Source organism: Papio anubis, unplaced genomic scaffold, assembly GCF_008728515.1.
Source record: "Papio anubis isolate 15944 unplaced genomic scaffold, Panubis1.0 scaffold219, whole genome shotgun sequence".
In the NCBI taxonomy this organism is placed as follows: domain Eukaryota; kingdom Metazoa; phylum Chordata; class Mammalia; order Primates; family Cercopithecidae; genus Papio; species Papio anubis.
The window spans coordinates 124793-144533 of NW_022162230.1; the positions used below are offsets into that span (position 1 = coordinate 124793).

The 19741-nt window shown below is 42.7% G+C and overlaps 1 protein-coding gene and 1 long non-coding RNA gene across 6 annotated transcripts in view; one reads left to right on the forward strand and one right to left on the reverse strand.

Annotated features, from left to right (window-relative positions):
• Positions 1 to 14646, reverse strand: part of LOC101024722 (polyhomeotic-like protein 1) — a 25658-nt gene extending 11012 nt beyond the window's left edge. Inside the window, exons 1-6 of one of the 5 annotated variants that reach the window (XM_009180154.2) lie at positions 14376 to 14646; positions 11413 to 11570; positions 9007 to 9117; positions 7770 to 7850; positions 7085 to 7234; positions 6023 to 6154 (exon numbers count right to left, since the gene is read on the reverse strand). In XM_009180154.2, coding sequence (XP_009178418.1) covers positions 6023 to 6154; positions 7085 to 7234; positions 7770 to 7850; positions 9007 to 9117; positions 11413 to 11526 — 588 coding nt within the window. In that variant the 5' untranslated portion in view covers positions 11527 to 11570; positions 14376 to 14646. Of the gene's footprint in view, positions 1 to 6022; positions 6179 to 7084; positions 7235 to 7769; positions 7851 to 9006; positions 9118 to 11412; positions 11571 to 13123; positions 14317 to 14375 lie in introns of those variants that run through there. The other 4 variants (XM_003905943.4, XM_009180151.4, XM_009180153.4 and 1 more) reach the window with 4 other exon arrangements.
• Positions 13965 to 19432, forward strand: LOC116272835. The gene is made up of 3 exons (XR_004181389.1): positions 13965 to 14247; positions 17071 to 17267; positions 19273 to 19432. It is a non-coding gene; the product is annotated as an uncharacterized LOC116272835 (long non-coding RNA).
• Positions 19433 to 19741: the final 309 nt, after the last annotated feature.

Below are 19741 nucleotides of genomic sequence, written 5' to 3' on the forward strand. Positions count from 1 at the left end.
AAAGGGAAAGAATGATGCCCGCTTAACGGATTATAGGAAGCCAATAAAGGTTATTAATCAAAATAAACATTCATTTATACATTTATACATTTCTGATTGAAGTATAAATCAATACACTTCCTATTTTAGAAAATATTTGTTATCATATCCTAAAGTTGAACATTCACACACTCTCTAACCCAGAAATTCCACAAGAGAAACTCTTGCCATGTACCACAGGAGGCATGTATAGGAATGTTCATGGTGGCATTATTCATAGCAACCACAACCTGGAATCAACCCAAAGGGCCATCTACAGAAGAGAAGATGAATAAACTATAGTATATTCATACAATGGAACAGTATGTAGAAACTACAATTAATAAACTATAATGACTCCAACAAAACAAATGGATCATGACAATGTTACTAAGAAAGCACTCTCCAAAAGTGTACATACAGCATGAGTACCTTATACATTTCAATACAATTAAAAAATATATATGGTGTCCGGGGTTTGCTTCAAAATACTCCACAGGCAGAGAAGGGCCTGAATGCATTGGCCATGTGTTGATAATTGTTGAAGCTGGATGGTAAGTACATAGGAATTCACACTTTTTCTATTTTTGTGTATGTTTAAAATTTTCTATAATAAAAAGGGCATTTTAGAAATACAGAGATGCAATAAAACTATATAAAAAAGGACCCCAGGGAAGAATGGACTTAGAAATCAGAAGGCTCCTTACTATGGGTAAGGGAAGGCAATAGATAGAACTGCACACTGCTTATTACATTATTAAAAGTTACTGAGTAAATAAATTTTAAAAGGTTATGACGAGACCAACAGTGAGAGAGTGGCATGACCCAAGGCTTATAATATTAGCAAATTCTGTGTACCAGAAGTACAATTAAAAAATTAGTAGTAACAACATATATTTTCTTATTTTAAAAAAAGAAGTTAATAAAAGTTTCCTGATAGTAATGCAGAAAAGAATTACAAGTAGGTAAGACTGAAGTCAAGAAGACCATTTAGAAAACTAGTACAATATGCCGGTGCAGTGGCTCACACCTGTAATTCCAGCACCCTGGGAGACCAAGGTGGGCAGACTGCCCGAGCTCCGGAGTTCGAGACCAGCAGGAGCAACATGGAGAAACCCCATATTCTAACTAAAAATACAAAACATTAGCCGGGCATAGTGGCACAAGCCTGTAATCCAGCTACTCAGGAGGCTGAGGTACAAGAATCGCTTGAACTCAGGAGGCAGAAGTTGCAGTGAGCCGAGATCACACCACAGCACTCCAGCCTGAGCAGCAGAGAGACTCTGTCTCCAAAAAAAAAAAGAAAGAAAACTAGTACAGAACAGGTTCAAATAATTAAAACCTGAATTCAGGCAGGAGGATAAGCAGTAGAGAAGAGGTGATGGCTTTTGAGAGATATTAACAAGAATCATCAGGATTGGGTGCTTTAGTATATAATATTATCTGGTAATCATTAATATATAGTTTTTCCAATCAGCTTCATTTCCATAATGGCTGTCTCAAACTTTCCCACTCTCTCCCTATACCTCAGGCTACCTTCTGTTTCTCCTCCTCCTCCTCACCTCTTCAAAGAAAACAAAAATGATATGAGCATTACTTCATCACTTCCCCCTTCTCTCCCTTCTCTCCTTCCTATCAAAAGGCAATCAATCCTTCTCTGCGCTCTACATCCCATCTCCTCCTGCCATCTCAAGGAGCATATAAGATCCACTGCCTCCTCTTCCACTTCTCCTTCTCCACTGGCTCCCTCATCACCATGTATGAAATGCACATTCCCCTCCCCGGTTCCACCTTCCTTTCCTGGTGCTGATAAACTCTTAATAGCTATTTACAGTCACCGTATTCATTCCCACCAGCCATTCACACCCCTCAAACTCATCATACTACTTTGGATTCACCAACCCCCAAACTCAACTGAAACCACTCTCCCTCTCTATTAATAAAACCCCCCTGCCCATGCACGCACAGATGCACACACGCACATCTTATAACATTTTGTTCCCTTGCCTTCATGACACTACAGTCCAGATTTTCCTATCTGCTGCTCTTTCCCATTCCCTCTGCCAGCCCATTACCCTCTATCCATCTTGAACTGCTTTTCCAAAGTGGGGCTTCATCCTACCTCAGGGCCCCATATTAAACGTTCTTCTCCTCAATCTGTACTATCTCCCCAAACATTTTTTTTTAAAGATGGAGTTTCGCCCTTGTTGCCCAGGCTGGAGTACAATGGCATGATCTCAGCTTACTGCAACCTCCACCTCCCAGGTTCAAGTGATTCTCCTGCCTCAGCCTCCCAAGTAGCTGGGATTACAGGGGTGCACCACCACACCCAGCTAATGTTTGTATTTTTAGTAGAGACAGGGTTTCACCATGTTGATCAGGTTGGATGGTCTCAAACTCCTGACCTCGGGTGATCCACCCGCCTCGGCCTCCCAAAGTGCTGGGATTACAGGCATGAGCCACAGTGCCGGGCCTTTTTTTTAAGATGGAGCTTCCTCTGTTAACCAGGCTGGGTGCAGTGGCACGGTCTTGGCTCACTGCAACCTCCAACTTCCAAATTCAAGTGATTCTCCTGCCTCAGCCTCCCAGTAACTGGGGCTATGGGCACACGCCACCATGCCCAGCTAATTTTTTTGTATGTTTAGTAGAGACTGAGTTTGACTATGTTGCCCAAGTTGGTCTCAAACTCCTGATCTCAGGTGATTCACCCGCCTCAGCCTCCCAAAGTGCTGGGATTATAGGTGTGAGCCACTGCGCCCGGCCTCCCCAGGCAATTTTAAACACTGAGGAGGGTGAACTAATTTAGTAGATGGGGGACTTCAATTATCATCTATATGTCTACTACTCTCAAATGTTTATCTCCAACCCAGACCTCTTCTCTGAGCTCAAGAACCACATAATAAAACTGCAGTCTCAGTATCTCCTCATGGATGGCTCACAAGCACTTCTAAGCCTGTATGTCCAAAACTGAACTTCACTCTAAATACACTTCTACATTCGTCGTCTCATAAACAGCACCACCGGCCACCCCACTGCTATATCAGATCTCATATCTGGCATCTCCCTTAATTCCCCCATCTATTAAATTAGTTTACCCTCTTCAATGATTCTTCCAAGTTATCCTCAAATCTATGCGTTTCTGTCCATCTCCACTGCTACCCCCAATATAAACATCATCTTTCCCTTAAACCATTAGAACAGTTATTCTCCTGACAGTCACACTCATACCATATCTGTTTCGTCTCCAAAGAGGAAATCAACATGGTATTTAAAAAACAAAACAAAAATACGTTCAAATCTCTCCATGACACTTCCTTATTTAAAATCCTTCTATAGCTTCCAATTGCTTTTTATAAAAAGCCCAAAATCCTAAACACAGCCCCCAAGGCCCTGCAAGATAAGGTTCCTCCTACCCATCTAGCCCCACTTTGCCAAACTCCAAGAATATAAGACTTTCAAATCCTCAAACAAATCAAGTTCCTGCCCTCCTCAGGGCCTTTGGACACACTCTTCTCCTGCCTCCAACACTCTCCTTTCACATCCTTATCTGGCTAACTTCTGCACACCCCAAGTTAAATGTCACCTCCCTGACTTCTACACCCCATGCCAAAGCTAAATTAAGTCCCTTTCTAAATTCTCAGAACATTTGGTACTTTCTCAATTATTTCCCCATTCAGGTGACTATTAGTTTAATGTCTGGTGTTTCAATGGTCTATGAGCTCCACAAAAGAAGTGATTATGACTTTCTTGGGCACCCAAGGTTAAGGAATGTTTGATACATTAATAATAGCAGTTCTTCCTGGACACTCACTACGTCCAGGCACTCTTCAAGCAGTTAAACACAGCAACTCATTTAGTCCTCACAACACATCCTGAGGTAGGTATATTACAATATCTATTTTACAGACGAAAAAAACGGTAACAGAAAGATGTCAGATCATTTGCACAGGGTCACACAGTAAGTAGTGGAGCTGGAATCTGACCCATCGGATGCGTATTTTTAACTACTGCCCTCTGTTCCTCCACATATTGACACTCAAATATCTGATGAAGGAATGAGTGGATAAATCAAAGAACTGGATATGGAAATGGAACCAACCTCATTCTTGGCTCCCACTGCTATCACCAAGTCTAAAACAAAGGCTTGCCTTACAGCTAGAGGACCCCAAGAGTTTCTTAGCAGGTTCCCTAACTTCTCTTCTCCAGGAACTATTAGAACAGTATTAGAACAGTTATTCTCGCTACAGTTCTTCCTAAATACTTTCCTCATCCTGTTATTCTGCAATGATCCCTGTGACCTATGAAGTTAACTACAACCTCCTTTACTTGGCTTTTATGCTCCACCCTAGCAATGACCTCTTCTATCATCAGGCCTGTTGATTCTATTTTATTTATTCCCTCATTCCAACGCCCACCACACATACTCATATTTAAATACATGACTATGCTCTTACGCTTGCTGTTCTCTCTCCAGTTTTCTTCTCACTCCAAATCAAATCCACTCACCCTTCAAGACTCTGCTCAAGTATCCCAATAAGGCATTGCAAAGTCATGTAACCAATTCTTTTCCAAACTCATGTTTCACTCAAAGTTAGCACCATTTAGTTTAGCACTTTTTTTTTTTCTTTTTGAGATGGAGTCTCATTCTGTCGCCCAGGCTGGAGTGCAGTGGCGCGATCTTGGCTCACTGCAACCTCTGCCTCCTGGGTTCAAGCAATTCTCCTGTGTCAACCTCCCAAGTAGCTGGAACTACAGGCACACCACCACTAAGCCCGGCTAATTTTTGTATTTTCAGTAGAGACGGGGTTTCACAATATTGGTTAGGCTGGTCTTGAACTCCTGAACTCAGGTGATCCACCCTCCTCAGCCTCCCAAAGTGCTGAGATTACAAGAGTGAGCTACCACGCCCAGCCTAGTTAGGGCACTTTCATTCTCTAAGCTCTTTGAAGACCTGACTCACATTTCTTTTTCAAACCTGCAAAATTTCTAATACAATTGTTCCTTGGTATCCACAGGGGATTAGTTCCAGGCTCATGGACATCAAAATCTGCAGACATTCAATTCCCTTTTATAAAACAGAGCAGTGTTTGCATATCATCTATGCACATAGCAAATCTTCCTGTATACTTTAAATCACCTCTTGATTACTTATAATATCTAATACAATGTAAGTACTATGTAAATAGTTACACTATGCTGTATTTTTGTATTTTTTTATTCTTGTATTGCTATTTTTAATTGGTTTTTTCCCCAAATATCTTCAATCTGCAGTTGGTTGTATCTGCAGACGTGGAAGCCAAAGATGCAGAACCTGCAGGTATGGGACCCACAAACAGGGAGGGCCAAAAGTACACACAGGAAGAACTCAACATTTACCAGCTTACTGATAAACTAAAAGGATGGAGTAATTATCCTAAGATCCTAGGTTGTGTCCCATCCATAAGAAGCTAAAATTTCAGGCTCAAAAATACATATATTTTGGGAATAAGTCACAGGAAGTAACGGTGAGGAAGACCTTTACTGGGAAAAACAGTGAACAGGAAGAGAGTGAAAGTTGAGAACTAGAGTAACTTATAAACAGAAGCAACCAAACATTCCTCCAGTAAGGTCATTCCTCAGCCGGGTCAGCTTTAGATCTAAGTAACAGAAGAATTCTCTCAACAATCTCTTCTCTTCTGACAGTACTATGAGAGAATTAAGACTCTCCGAATAAAACAGACTCACAGGAGACTTGAAGGATGGTAAGGAAATTTACCCTATCTTGAAAATAAGATTTCCCAAATCCACAAGACTATTTTCAGGCAAATCTCCTTGTCTTTCTAACTCAAATTAACTCAAAGGTTATACGGGATTCAACTTCTATGGTGATTAAGGGAAGGAAAAACAAAACACAAAAAGTAAGAATTCTGAAAAGTGCAATAAAGCAGAAGGATGGACCCAGGTCCATGGTCATTCCCTTCATCCTACCCAGTGCCCACCCACAGGTAAAGTCATCACCACTAACCTGATCTGCATCTGCATGAACTCCAGGAGACTGAGCAGATGGCACCTCCTGCTGGACTGCAGCCACTGCCCCATTAGGCATCAGGATGAGTTGGGAAGCTAGAGGCACATTCCGACCCAGAGTTCGGTTTACCTGCAATAGGTTTCCCAGCTGTGGCTGGCAAGGAGAGGAAGACGAAGAGCAAAGAGGACAAGAGGGAAAGAAGAGACAGAAGAGATGGAAAGGAAGGACCACAAGACAAAATAAACAGAAGATATTAAACAGCTGAGCCCTGCCTGTTCCACACCAACCCAGGAGCCTCATACTCTCCACATGTGATGAACCATCCAGAAGAAAACCTAGAATGCACAGAAAACTACAGATTGATGTCAAAGAGTCAGACGTCGAAGAAATAGAGAAAATTAGGATTTTAGAACAAGTACTTATATATATCGCTCAGTAGGCTGGGCGATAACACAGAATTTGTATACTTGTGCCAAAGGTTTAAAGGTCGACTATATCTAACACTAATTTAGTCAAATGTTAAGCCAGTATTTTCTAGCATAATATCTTAATTTAATCTACAGGCTACCTGTGAACAGAGAGCATCACTTCTAGGTTAAGTAAAGTATGGGAAGTAGGTCCCAGCTTCTCTCAAGACATCAGGGTAACCATGGTTTTAAAAAATGGCTTTTGGCCGGGAGCACTGGCTCACGCCTGTAATCCTACCACTTTGGGAGGCCGAGGCAGGCGGATCTCCTGAGGTCAGGAGTTCCAGACCAGCCTGGCCAACATGGCGAAACCCCATCTCTACTAAAAATACAAAAATTAACCAGGTGTAGTGGCGCGTGCCTGTAATCCCAGCTACCTGGGAGGCTGAGGCAGGAGAATCACTGGAACTCGGGAGGCAGAGGCTGCAGTGAGCCGAGATTGTGCCACTGCACTCCAGCCTAGGTGACACAGTGAGATTCTGTCTCAAAACAAACAAACAAACAAAAAAAATAAAACCAGCTTTCACTCAACTATTTGCCAGGGCCAGACAATCATGCCCCTGGGGCAATGGTGGCTGCATCTGTGGCTTACCCGTAGATACATCTGGGCCTGCGACTGGTTGAGGGGTGGGGAGGTGGTGTTCCCCAGTAGCACAGATTGGGTCAAGGTGGTAGCACTGGGAGAGCTCACACTCTGGGATCGGCTGATGAGCTGGGCGGCCGATGTGGTGGCCAGATTGATCTGTGTGGTATAGAAAGGAACCAGGACTAAGGATTTGGGAGAAGTAAAAGGAAATGTACATGACTGACAAAATCAGAGTTACACAGTGAAGAACAGAGTATTTCACTTTCATGGAGCCGGGGGAAATGAATAATGTCTTCCTATCCAAAACTGTCATCCTGGTTACTTTAGGGTATTACCGAAGTGAAAAAAAACCAACAGTCTCTAACCACTAGTGTTAACAGTTGAGAAGACAAAAGATTGAAACAGAACAGATTTTACTTCTCATTGAAGAGTTCAGGGATTAGTCCCTTTCTTTTGTTATTTCCTCTTCTTCCCCAGAATTTTCTTTTCTTTCTTCCTTAGACTTCCTCTTTAGAGACTCCAATATAGATTAATGTTGGTTACTTTCCCCTGTACTACTATTCTCTACTTAAGAGCAGTAACTATCCACTGACAGCTCAATACACACTCTCAGATCAGCGGCACAAAGTAATTTAACCCAGGGACAAAGACCCAGGTAGAGACGCCTCTCAGTGGGAGAGGCAGTACTCACCGAGGCCTGGGTGGTGGTAGTCTGCTGCTGTGTAGTGCTGGTGTTTGGGGAGCTGGCCTGCCGACTGGCAGCAATTGTGGCCTGTTAAAGGGGAAGGGAAACAAGAAGTAGCAAAGACAGTGAAGGAAAAAGCTCTCAGTCTTCTAGTAATAAATCACAAGCACAAAACATAGAGATTTGACTTTATAAACAGGGAGATTCCACTTTAGGGTAAAGAAAAGTATATTCACTAGCCTGATAATCCTCACATTACCACATATGCTAACCAGTTAGTCCCACATAACCCTCCTGGGGCAGAGAGGCAACTTGCCCTCCAGTTCCCACTCTCTTTTAGGTGGAAAAAGATGTGGTTTTTTTGGGTTTTTTTTTTTTTTTTTTTTTAAGGAGGAGTCTCGCCTCTTTCACCCAGGCTGGAGTGCAGTGGCATGATCTCGGCTCACTGCAACCTCCGCCTGCCAGGTTCAAGTGATTCTCCTGCCTCAGCCTCCAGAGTAGCTAGGATTACAGGCGCACACCACCACGCCCAGCTAATTTTTGTATTTTTAGTAGAGGGGGTTTTACCATATTGACCAGGCTGGTCTTGAACTCTTGACTGCAAGTGATCCACCTGCCTCAGCCTCCCAGAGTGCTGGGATTACAGGCGTGAGCCACCGTGGCCAGCCGGAAAAAGATCTTTTGGTCAGGTCATATCATGAGTCAATGCAAGTCTAGTCCAGAGGTATCACATATAAATACAATGTGAACCACATATATAATTTTCTACTATGCAAATTTTTAAAAAGTGAAACAGGAAGTTAACTTTCATAATTTATTTTATTTAGCCCAATATAAATATCACTTCACACGCAATTAATATTTTTTAATTACTGATATTTTACCTTTTTTGTACTAAGTAGTCTAACTCTAAAATCTTATAGGACGTCTCCATTTAGACTAGCCACATTTCAAGCACTCAATAGCGATATGTGGCTAGTGACTATGATATTAGACGGTGTAGGTCTAGATTATAGACAGCACAGGTCTAGAACATAGCCACTCTACACCTAAAAAGTGATTTTATAGTTCTTACTGCAACCCCAGAAGCTAAGATGCATCCATCCTCCCACAGGAGACAGGAGGCAGAAGAGGTGCCTGCAGCCTGGCTTAGTATAGGATGCAATATGCCCAAAAAATCTCCCCTACCCACCTGTAGTGCCTGTCCCCTCCCTCTCGGGCCAGCTGGCTGCTGACCTCTCACCTGCTGGACAGCAGCCAGGCTATGCAGCTGGGCATTACTGAGTTGCTGCTGGAGCATGAACTGGTGGAAATACTGAGCTGCATTGGGCTGCCGCTGCAGTGCCTGCAGAGCCTAGGAAAAGACAGAGAGGATAAAATATTTAGAATGGACTCCTAGCTCCTATTCTATGTAAATCACTATATTTGTGTGGCCATGGGAAGGACAGAAACCAGAGGAGATGGGAGTTTGGGCTAAATCTTCAACAGCTATTTTCCTTTTTTTTTTTTTTGAGACAGAGTTTCGCTGGTTGCCCAGGGCTGGAGTGCAACGGCGCAATCTACCGCAACCACCGCAACCTCCGCCTCCCAGGTTCAAGTGATTCTCCTGCCTCAGCCTCCCAAGTAGCTGGGATTACAGGCATGCGCCACCGTGCCCAGCTTATTTTGGATTTTTAGTAGAGACAGAGTTTTTCCATGTGGGGTCAAGCTGGTCTCGAACTCCTGACCTCAGGTGATCCGCCTGCCTCAGCCTCCCAAAGTGCTGAGATTATAGGCATGAGCCACCACGCCCAGCCTTTTCCTTCATTTTTTTTAGAGCAAGGTCAACTTGCTCTATCACCCAGGATGGAGCGCAGTGGCGTGATCATAGTCTACTGTAACCTCAAACTCCTAGTTCAAACAATCCTCCTGACTGCCTCAGCCTCCCAAGTAGCTAGGACTACAGGTATGCACCGCCATGTCTAGCTAATTTTTTTTATTTTTAGAGATGGGGTGTTGCTATGTTACCCAGGCTGGTCTTGAACTCCTGGCCTCAAGAGATCCTTCTGAGCCAGGCGCAGTGGCTCATGCCTGTAATCCCAGCACTTTGGGAGGCCTAGGAGGGCAGATCACCTGAGGTCAAGAGTTTCAAGACCAGCCTGGCCAACATGGTGAAAACTCCGCCTCTACTAAAAATACAAAAAATTAGCTGAGCATGGTGGCGGGCGACTGTAATCCCAACTACTAGGGAGGCTGAGGCAGAAGAATCGCTTGAACCTGGGAGGCGGAGGTTGTAATGAGCTGAGATCGCGCCATTGCACTCTGGCCTGGGCAACAAGAGCAAAACTCGACCTCAAAAAAAAAAAAAAAAATCCTTCTGCCTCTGCCTCAGTAAGTCTATATGGTCCTTTAAAAACTGGAAGAAACAATCACAGTCATGCACCACATAACCACTATTTGGTCAATGGCAGACCACATATACAAGAGCTATACTATATAACCTAGCAATAGGCTATACTATATAACCTAGGTGTATAGTAGGCTATATAGTCTGGGTTTGTGTACGTGCACTCTATGACAGTCACACAATTACAAAATTGCCTAACAATACATTTCTCAGAACATATTCCTGTCATTAAGTGACGCATGACTGTAATTCTATGGTTTATTCTCCATAGAATGTAAGAAAAGCAAAGCAGTGCAATTTACACAAACTTATTTCTCCAATTGGGAGCTGGAAATACATGCCATAGCAAAGACTAGACAGGGTGAAAATAAACAAGATGCCGATTAATGTAAAGAAAACAAGAAAAAAAGCTGGGCATGGTGGCATGTGCCTATAGTCCCAGCTAGTCAGGAGGATAAGATGAGAGAACTGGGAGTCTGAGGCTGCAGTGAGCCCTGATCGCACCACTGCACTCCAACTTGGGCAGCAGAGCTAGACTTTGTCTCAAGAAAAAAAAAAGAAAGAAAAGGAGAAAATGTAAAAGTATATTTTAGATAGAGAGTAAAGGTTATAGAGTCCTAATGGGTTGGAAATAATGAAAAAATAAATAGTGGCTTCTAAAAGATTCCATCAGGTAAAATTTTCAACGAATTCAACCAATTGGCATTTTTACATATTTACAGTATGCTAATACAGATTTATAAAATGAACAGTAGTTTGGTTTTAGTGCTAACTGGACTTTACTGAATTCTTATTCTTCAGTAATTGGAACTATTTTTATCATATGCATAGTTATTCTAGTAACCAAAATATTTACTAAAAGACCTCATTCCCTAACAGAATTAATACAAACATGGAATTTGCTGTTTGTTTAAAAATAAATCTCTAAAGAGTTCCATGATACTTCTATTACTCAAGGGGATTTACAAGAATGGCCAAAGATTAAAAACCTGGCAATCCAGGATGAGAAAGGGTTAGTTAGAATCTAGCTAGATGGACTGAATGTTGTTTTTTAAATCCTTATTTGAAAGACCGGATTTCACTGTTTGCTTGCCCAAACCTTGTAAACTCCTAAGATTCTCAGGGCTGGAAGACAGCTTAGTCATCATTTAACCCAACTCTCCCCAATTTGTTGAAAAAGAACTGAGCACAATTATTTTCCAGCATCACTGCCTACCACAAGCCAAGACTCACAGACCACGGCCCCTCAGAGCTGAGCCTCACCTGCACTGCTTGTCGCTCATACAGTGACATTTGAGCTATCTGGGGCCGAGAGCTGCCCCCTGAGCTGGAACTCCCATTGGTGGAGTTGGAGTTCTGCTCGCTCTCAGTCTCCATGATAGCGGTCCAGGGTCCCCAAGGCTGGTGCTCTGACTCAAGACCTAGATGGAAGCAGTAAAAGGTTAAAACTTATATCTTGATCCCAAGCTGTTATCTCATGTTATTATTCAAGAACACAAGAAATCCCTAAGTATCTGAGAATCTTCCTCCTCTTCCATAAGCCATGATTTCTCATCTTAAAACTCCCAAATCTTCAGTACACTCTTGCAACCATGTCTTCCCAATATTACCATCTTTTGAAGCTATGCAGTCTCAAAAGAAACAGCCTTTACATATTCCCTCATGGATGTCACTAAGTAAAACGGCCAGAATGTGAGATGGCACCTTACAATACCAAAGCTACCTTACATTCCCATAGCATTTTTTAACAGTTTAAAATCTACCCACTTAAAACTTTTGGCTGTCTCATTTTTGTCTCCATCTGCATCGCATTATCATCCAAATGAGTCACCATATACTGGAGAGCCACTGGTTGCCTCCTTTCACTGGGCTAGGCACTTCACCTATACTCTCTCTCTCATAGTAGTGCTGTTAACACTGTTATCCTTATTTTACAATTTAAGAAATAAGGTTTTCTGAGATTAAAGAAGTTGCCCTAGTAAGTATCAAGTCTTTAGACTAACACATGCTTCTTCAAACCAAACTCTGATTAAGGCAGTGTCATTCACTATGATAGTGAGTACTCGTTATCCTCATTCTATGGGGGAGGACCTTAACATACAGACACATTTAGTGGGTCATGAAAGGTCATAATACTAGGAGGCAGAAGAGCTCACCTACAGCCCACATAGCCCAAATAGCTGCCTGGTTCCAGCTCCGGCTACTAATAACACCTCAGGCATGTCGCTTTTCCTCCTTATACCTGTTTCCTCACTGCAAAGACGGCTTCATACTGAATGTAATATATCATTTTAAGACATGACTCCGGGGTATGCAACATAGAAATACACACAATGAAAATCTTCAAGAAAGTAAGATGCAACTTTGTAGTCTACTAACGTCAGAATTTACCCACTGGGGACTACACTTAAATTTGCAAAAAGACACATGAAAACATTGCTAAGAACCAAGCAAAGAGACAGGAGATGAGAAGAAGAAATATTCTTCCAAAGCAGCACTAAATGACAATAAGGTTTTTACTCATTCTTTTTGTTTTTCTCTTTTGTTAAGCTTCACACTATTTTCTCTACTTCTGAGGCACTGGGCCAATATCAGGTCACCAAAATATTATTTGGCTTAGGAATATAAACATCAAACCAGAATTTCTGCTAAGTGTTGTCAACAGTTTTATTAGGGTGAATGGATTGGTCATAGCGATTGCATCCAAAACAAACAAACAAGCAAAGTAAATAAAATCAAACTGCTTGGCCTTGGCAATAAAGCTGAGGATATTTCTTATTATCTCATTCCCAGTACCATCCGATCACACCATTATCCCACCCCCAAATCTTTAGTTTCATTTAGGACTAGCAAATGTCACTGCAAACATGTATATAACCCAAAAAGTACATAGGAAAAATCACATCAGCTTCAACTAGTCTACCTTCTCCCCACATCTTTTGCCAAAATATCAAAGCACTAAACAGATACAGACCCATGAATCCTCATTATCAGCATGTGAAGAAAAAAAGTGGGTAAGGATTAGAGGCAGCACGGCACAGTTTTATAGATTACTGGATTTAGTTCACTGGACTCAGAGACTTGAGACCCCTTTGCTAGGTATAGAGACTATAATTCCTACGTTCACATGTGAAAATACTCACAAACTGTATCACCCCTCGTCTCCCCAAAACCGAATTCTTATTAACAATTTTATTTTGATTGTGAACTAGAAATAAAAATGTAAAGGGACCAACTTAAAAGTCTCAATAAAATCGAGGGAAATTGCCACCAAAACCAGGATTCCTGGATCCCAGGCACATAAATGTATTCATTTGTGATCAACACTATGACTACAAGATTAAATACAAAAAATGGAGACAAGCAGTTTCGGCAGCACCAGGAATTAAAATTTTCAAAATTAAACTGGAAGAGAGTGAGAAGCTGATCCACAGATGTCCCCAAAGTAGCTAAGCCACGGTCATCCTAAAAGGTAGCATGTGGGGTATACATGGGGTTGGGTAGGCGCACAGACCTACCGAAGGGAGCTAGAAAGGGACATTGAAGTGGACTTAGTATTGGGTCGAGAGTTGGAGAAAGTCAGTATCCCTAAGCACGAAACTCTTATCATGTAGAAAGGATGGGACATAGGAAGGGGGACGGGAGAAGGGGGTGGTTCAGGGAAGACTGTGCCAAAGACATGGTAATAATCAAGAGAACAGGGAGAGTAGACGCCCAGGGGTCCTGGTTCTATATAGAACCTTGATGAAAATGATGTTTCAAAGAGAAATCAAATACACCGGGGGAAGGGGGTGGATCCAGTGGTGCGCCCAGAGCGAACTGACCCAAGTGAGCAGAGACATGTGCATACAGATAGCAGGGAGACAGGCAGAAGTCAACGAACTGGAGGTTGAAGAACCCAGCGGACCACGAAAGCAGGGAGATAACTAGACAGCATGCTCGGCTGGAAGGACCAAAGTCAGAGAAGGAAAAATGAATAAGAAAATGAGCAGTCAGAGGCAGCTAGGGTGACGGACAGACAGCATGAAGCGCAGCAGAATGAATAGCCAGAAGACTCGGACAGGCAGAGCCGAAGGACCGCAGAGCTCAGCGCCAGAGGTAGGCAGGGAAAGCAACTGGGGGAGGTACCTGGGGCGTTACACAGATGGAGGTGGCTGAGGAAACATCCCCGCGCAGCCAAGCCCCCAAAGGTCCTGCCCCTCCCCGGCCCTCGGTCGCCCGGTTACCTTCTCGCCTGGCTCTGCACCCAAGTCTTCCCCGGGGGCGTCCACCTCATGTGCCGGGGTCCCCAGTCGCCAGGCTGGGCTGGGGGCTCGCTCGGCCTCCGCGGCGGGCTCCCCTCGCCTCCTCCCCTTCCTGGAGGGGCGGGGGCGCCGAGGGCGGGGTGGGAGGCGCCCGGCGCGGCCGCGGCTCCCCGCCCCTCCCGCCGCTCCGGGTGCGGGCCCGGCAGCGGCTCAGCCAGGCCTCCGGGGCTCGCTCCGGGCCTGTCACTTCCTGCCCGGCCGAGGAGGTGGGGGCCGCAGGCCGGGGGCTGCGGGCCGGGCTGGAGGAGGGGGCTGCGGGGAGGTGCTTCCGGGGCAGCCGGACCCCTCCCCCGTCCCTCCGCCTCCCCTCGGCGCCCTCCGCCCCCTCCCGCCCGCGAGTCCCTCGTTTCCTGCCGGCGCCCGTTGCCATGGCGACGCAGCTCCCGGGCCTCTGCGCTCCAGGCCCCGGGGTTTTTTCCTCTCTCGCTCTCTTTCTCCTCTTTTTTTACCCCCTTCTTTCTCTCCGAGTTCTGCTCGCCGGTTGGAGGGAGAACACTAACAAAGTGCTGGCCTCTAGTGGGGAACGCACTTCTCGGAGAGGAGAGGGAGATGGGAGAAGGGAGGGAAGTGACGTGAGAAGGGGAGAAAGAAGGTATTTTCTGGAGCTGCTGGGAATAAGGGATAGAAAGAAAGGATCAAAGGGACCAAGAGGCAGAGAAGGAGAAACAGCAAAGCTACGACCCCTAGAGAAACGATAGACTGGGAAAGGAAATGAGGCAAAGGAAAGGAGAGAAAAGGCCAGAAAAACTTTGAGAATGAGAGAAAGGAGGGAGAAGGTTGATTGTTTAATCCCTCACCTCAACTCCAAGAAGGCGGGAACGAATGCTGCAGAAACAGCTAAGCCATTAGGAGTTGACTTCATTTTCAAAGCAGCAACCTAATATAACTTCCTTTGGATAGCACTTAAGTTTGTCATTTCAGAGATTTGTGTGTGCTTCGTTTTAAATATGTATATGAGTTCGAATGACAAAAACGGGAAAAGGCCAGAGTATAGAGATGTAGAACAATAGGGCTGTTTCTGGGAACACTAAACATTTGATCGGGGAGCCTTTGTCATTGTATTTATGGTACCAACTTACCGGTTTTTAATTATTCGCTCATCGTTCAGCATTCAATAAATATTTGTAGAGCGCCTACTATGTGCTAAATCATGGAAGCTTGGATTGCATCAGTGCACAAAACAAAGATAACTGCCTTACTGCCTTCATTAACCTTTACAGAAGGGTCTGGGGGATGCCTCGTGGATTAACAACTGGGACTGATGCTTTTTCTCTTGCTCTCTCAGTCTTCCTAACCTCTATCCTAGACAGTTATTTTCTCTGTCAATCCACTCTTCTTTCTCTCCTTTAAAAGCCCATGCATGGTTTGTTTATAGAGAAAAAAACAGAAGTATTATTTTGCTTATAAATTATATCCATTTAGATTTTTCTTTGAGAGAGGAGTATTTGGACTCCAAGCTCTTTATTTGTGGCAGCCAAATTAAAATCGGAGAACAATCTCTGCAGGCTTCTGGGAACTAGTCAGACAGGTATGTGAGGGAAGAAACCGGAGGGCAGCCAAAGGACTGGGAAAGTGAAGACACGGGGTATGAGGAGGTGAAAGGGTGTGTTGCCAGGCCGTGGATGACAGGCATTGGCTGAGGATGAATTGAAAAGATTCTGACTGGAGAACCAGTGGTGAAAACGAAGTAAAGCATTCGTTGTTTAATTCACACCTGGATTTTTGGCATGTCAAAGGGGTTAAAGCTTTTCTTGCAGAAGTTTAGAAATGGATACTGATTGAGCCTAAGCGGAATTTTCTAGTACCAATGAAAAAAAAAAAGCATCTATAGATAATTTTCAGATTATACAACATCAAAGTCAAGAAACATGACTCATGTGCTTCCTTAGTTTCCCTGGGAGAATTATAACTGTTAAGTGTCTAAAGAAGATTTATAAGCTCTTCCAAGAATAAGGAATGCAGATATAAGAGGGTATACACTAGTTTTTCAATAGCCTGTGGAACTTGTGTACCAAGAGGATACATGACCATATCTCATTTCACCCTCCTTACAAATGGAGCAGAATTACTGCTACTGCATATAGTTACATTCCACCTCTAAAGATTCTTTTCGTACTTACTTGATCACTAGCTTCTACAGCTACTAGATAATGTTAGGGGATAAACGATGAATACTTTTGTTGAGTGCCTGTTATAAATTTAGCCAGAGAATAATCTATCATGAGGCAAGCTATATTGATTATGAGCCAGTAGTTTAATTTTTATATGTAAAGGTGTGTGCTCCATATATCACAGGATTCTTTTCAAGTTCATTTTTCTCCAAGTCAGGCCAGTATTCTAAGGTTATAGGTCTAAACAGTTTCCACCAAAAAATATTTAGTATAAAAAAGAAATTTATCAACAGCAAAGTAAAGTTATAGGAAAACCTCCATACATAAGAAATCATTTTCATAGACTAAATCAGCTTGAGAACAGGCTTTGAAGAGCTTATCTCGGTCTAAACAGCAAAACAATTTGTGTTTCCTCAAGAATACTCAACTTTTTTTTTGAATTTTTCTGAAGTGTCTCATTTTCATTTAATGACTCTGCTGGAATTAGCCTTTTCTTTTTCAAACAGAGTGGTTCTCTGAATGGAGGCTACAGAATTTCTTTACTCTGCATAACACTGAAGGCCATTAGCCTAAACAGGTGAGAAGGAAAAGCATTTAATCTGGTGTATGGAAATTGAAGCCCTCCTGCAAACTTCTCTAAGGAAGGATCCTGATTTGAAAGGCTATCGATGTTTGGCAGCAACTAAAGCAAATAGACTAGAAGGTAAGCTAATAAAACTTTTCATATCAACTGAACATTGCTTAAGCATTCCTCAAGCTTCTCCTGTAAACTCAGCATTCTGCAATAAATTGTGAAGGAAGAGATGTCCTTTACCCTAAAGGTGTTAGTATCATTGGAATGTGTCTTTCTACAAGTAATCAAGTAAGAATGTGTGACCATGTTTTTATGCAAATATGGATAGGAAGAAGTAGAGAAAAAAGGAAATCATAACCTTTACTCTCCCCACCACCAATTGTGGCTGTGAACTACCATATACTGCCCACCTGTATCTCACTGTAATTCTGCATGCCACTTTAGGTCTAGTTGGGAGAAAATGAAGATTGAGTGGATTTATAGGCTTTTAGATATTTAAAGGGGAAAAAAAAAAGAACTTTAAAACTAAGCCCCTCAATTTTCAGTGAAGAAAATTGAAGTCTAAATGATAAATGTAGAAGAGGGATATGTCGTAATCCCTGGAAAATAGAAAATGTCCAATAAATATTAGTTAACTGAATTAATGTCCTAGATTCTTGCCCTTCTCTCATAGGAAAAGAATATGAAATTAAAAGATATAAGGATACCTCTCATCTCTCGCTACTAATACCTACCATAGATCCTTTCTTCAAGGAGAAGTTTAAAATTAACATACTAATTGGTTCAGCCCAATATTCCATCATCATTGCCCGCAGAAGATATAGATGTACCCCCACATCCTTAAGAGCGTAAGACTTGACGATAACATACTCTTCATCAGTTTAGACAGTTATAATGATGGCAAGTTATGCACCTTTCCTTAACTTTGGTTTGCTTTCAGTAAAACAGGGATAACACCTGGTAGTTGGTGGAAATAAATGAGATGTTTGTAAAGCACTTCACATTGGGACCTGACACATAGCACAAGCTATTATTAATTTTCCTTACTAATATATTTTTGTGATCACCAAATAGAACAAACCACTCTTTATGTTTTATTCAGTTTACATCACAACCTTATTAACTCACAATTTTAGTTGAGTTTATGCATTAATTAGTTTAGTGAACTTACTGTTATTTTATATGACAAAGAGTATTCCCTTCCTTGTAAACTACATTTGCCTCCTTCAGGCTTCAGGTATATCTTCTTGTCTACTATTTGAGTATTTAGGGAGCAAAACCATGTTGGAACCAAGTACTAGATTTATACCCTCTGGGACTATGTGTCCTAGGCCCAGAGAGCCAGGTACCTGGGAAAACATCTCAAGGGAAAAACAATTCAAAATATAGTTAGAGCGTCTGCTCATGGCCTCACATGCATTATTGTATTCAACTCACTCAATAACCTTTTCTGCTAGCTGTTTTTAATCCTTAATTTACAGATGAGGAAATTAAAGCTCTGGAAGATTAGGTAAATTGCTCAAGGTTCATAGGGGTAATAAGTAATGGAGTCGGAATTTAAATTAGGTCTGTCCATCTTCAAAGCTCATAACTACATTACATCCTTCACAGTGTGAAAATAGAGCGATGCAAAAGGTCTATTTAAAATGCTTAGCACACACATAAATGTTTGCACAAAGAAGCTTGGCATTTGCCATGGTAAATACCTGAAATGGAAGGCCCAGTCTGCCTTTGTTAACTAGAGAAATAGCTCTAGTTATCAGTCTGTAAAGACACTGTGGAGATGTCTCAGCAGAAAATAGAGATGTATATATGATTTCCCTAAATTCTCTGTTTTCTCTCTCATCTACTGATAAACTGTGGTAAGCAGAACAATGCCCCCCCACCAAGGATGTCCCCATCTGTGAAATCTCTGAATATGTTATGCTCCATGGCAAAAAAAATTAAAGTTGCAATTGGAATTAAGGTTGTTAATCAGTTGCCCTTAAAATAAGGAGATTATCATGGATTACCTTGGCAAACCCAGTGTAATCACAAGTGTCCTTAAAAGTGGACAAGGGAGGCAGGAAAGACAGGTTGAGTGATATGATATGAGAAGTATTTAACCTGTCATTTCTGTCTTTGACACTGGAAGGGGGCCACAAGCCACGTAATGTGGGAAGCCTTCAGAAGCCAGAAAAAGCAAGGAAATGGATCCTCCCCAGAGCTTCCAGAAAAGAACACAGACAGCCCTGCTGACACCTTGATTTTCACCCAGTGAGAGGCATGTCAGACTTCGTTCTTTTTTTTCTTATTTATTTATTTTAATTTTTACTATGTTCTTTTTGAGACTCTTTTTGAGTCTCACTCTGTCACCCAGGCTGGAGTGCCGTGGTGTGACCTCAGCTCACTGCAGCCTTGACCTCCCAGATTCAAGCAATTCTCATGCCTCACTTTCCCAAGTAGCTGGGATTACAGGCGCCTGCCACCATGCCCCACCCAGCCTAGTTTTGTATTTTCAGTAGAGGTGTTTTTTGGTTTTTTTTTTAAACAGAGTCTCACTCTGTAGCCCAGGCTGGAGTGCAGTGGCACGATCTCGGCTCACCGCAACCTCCACTTCCCGG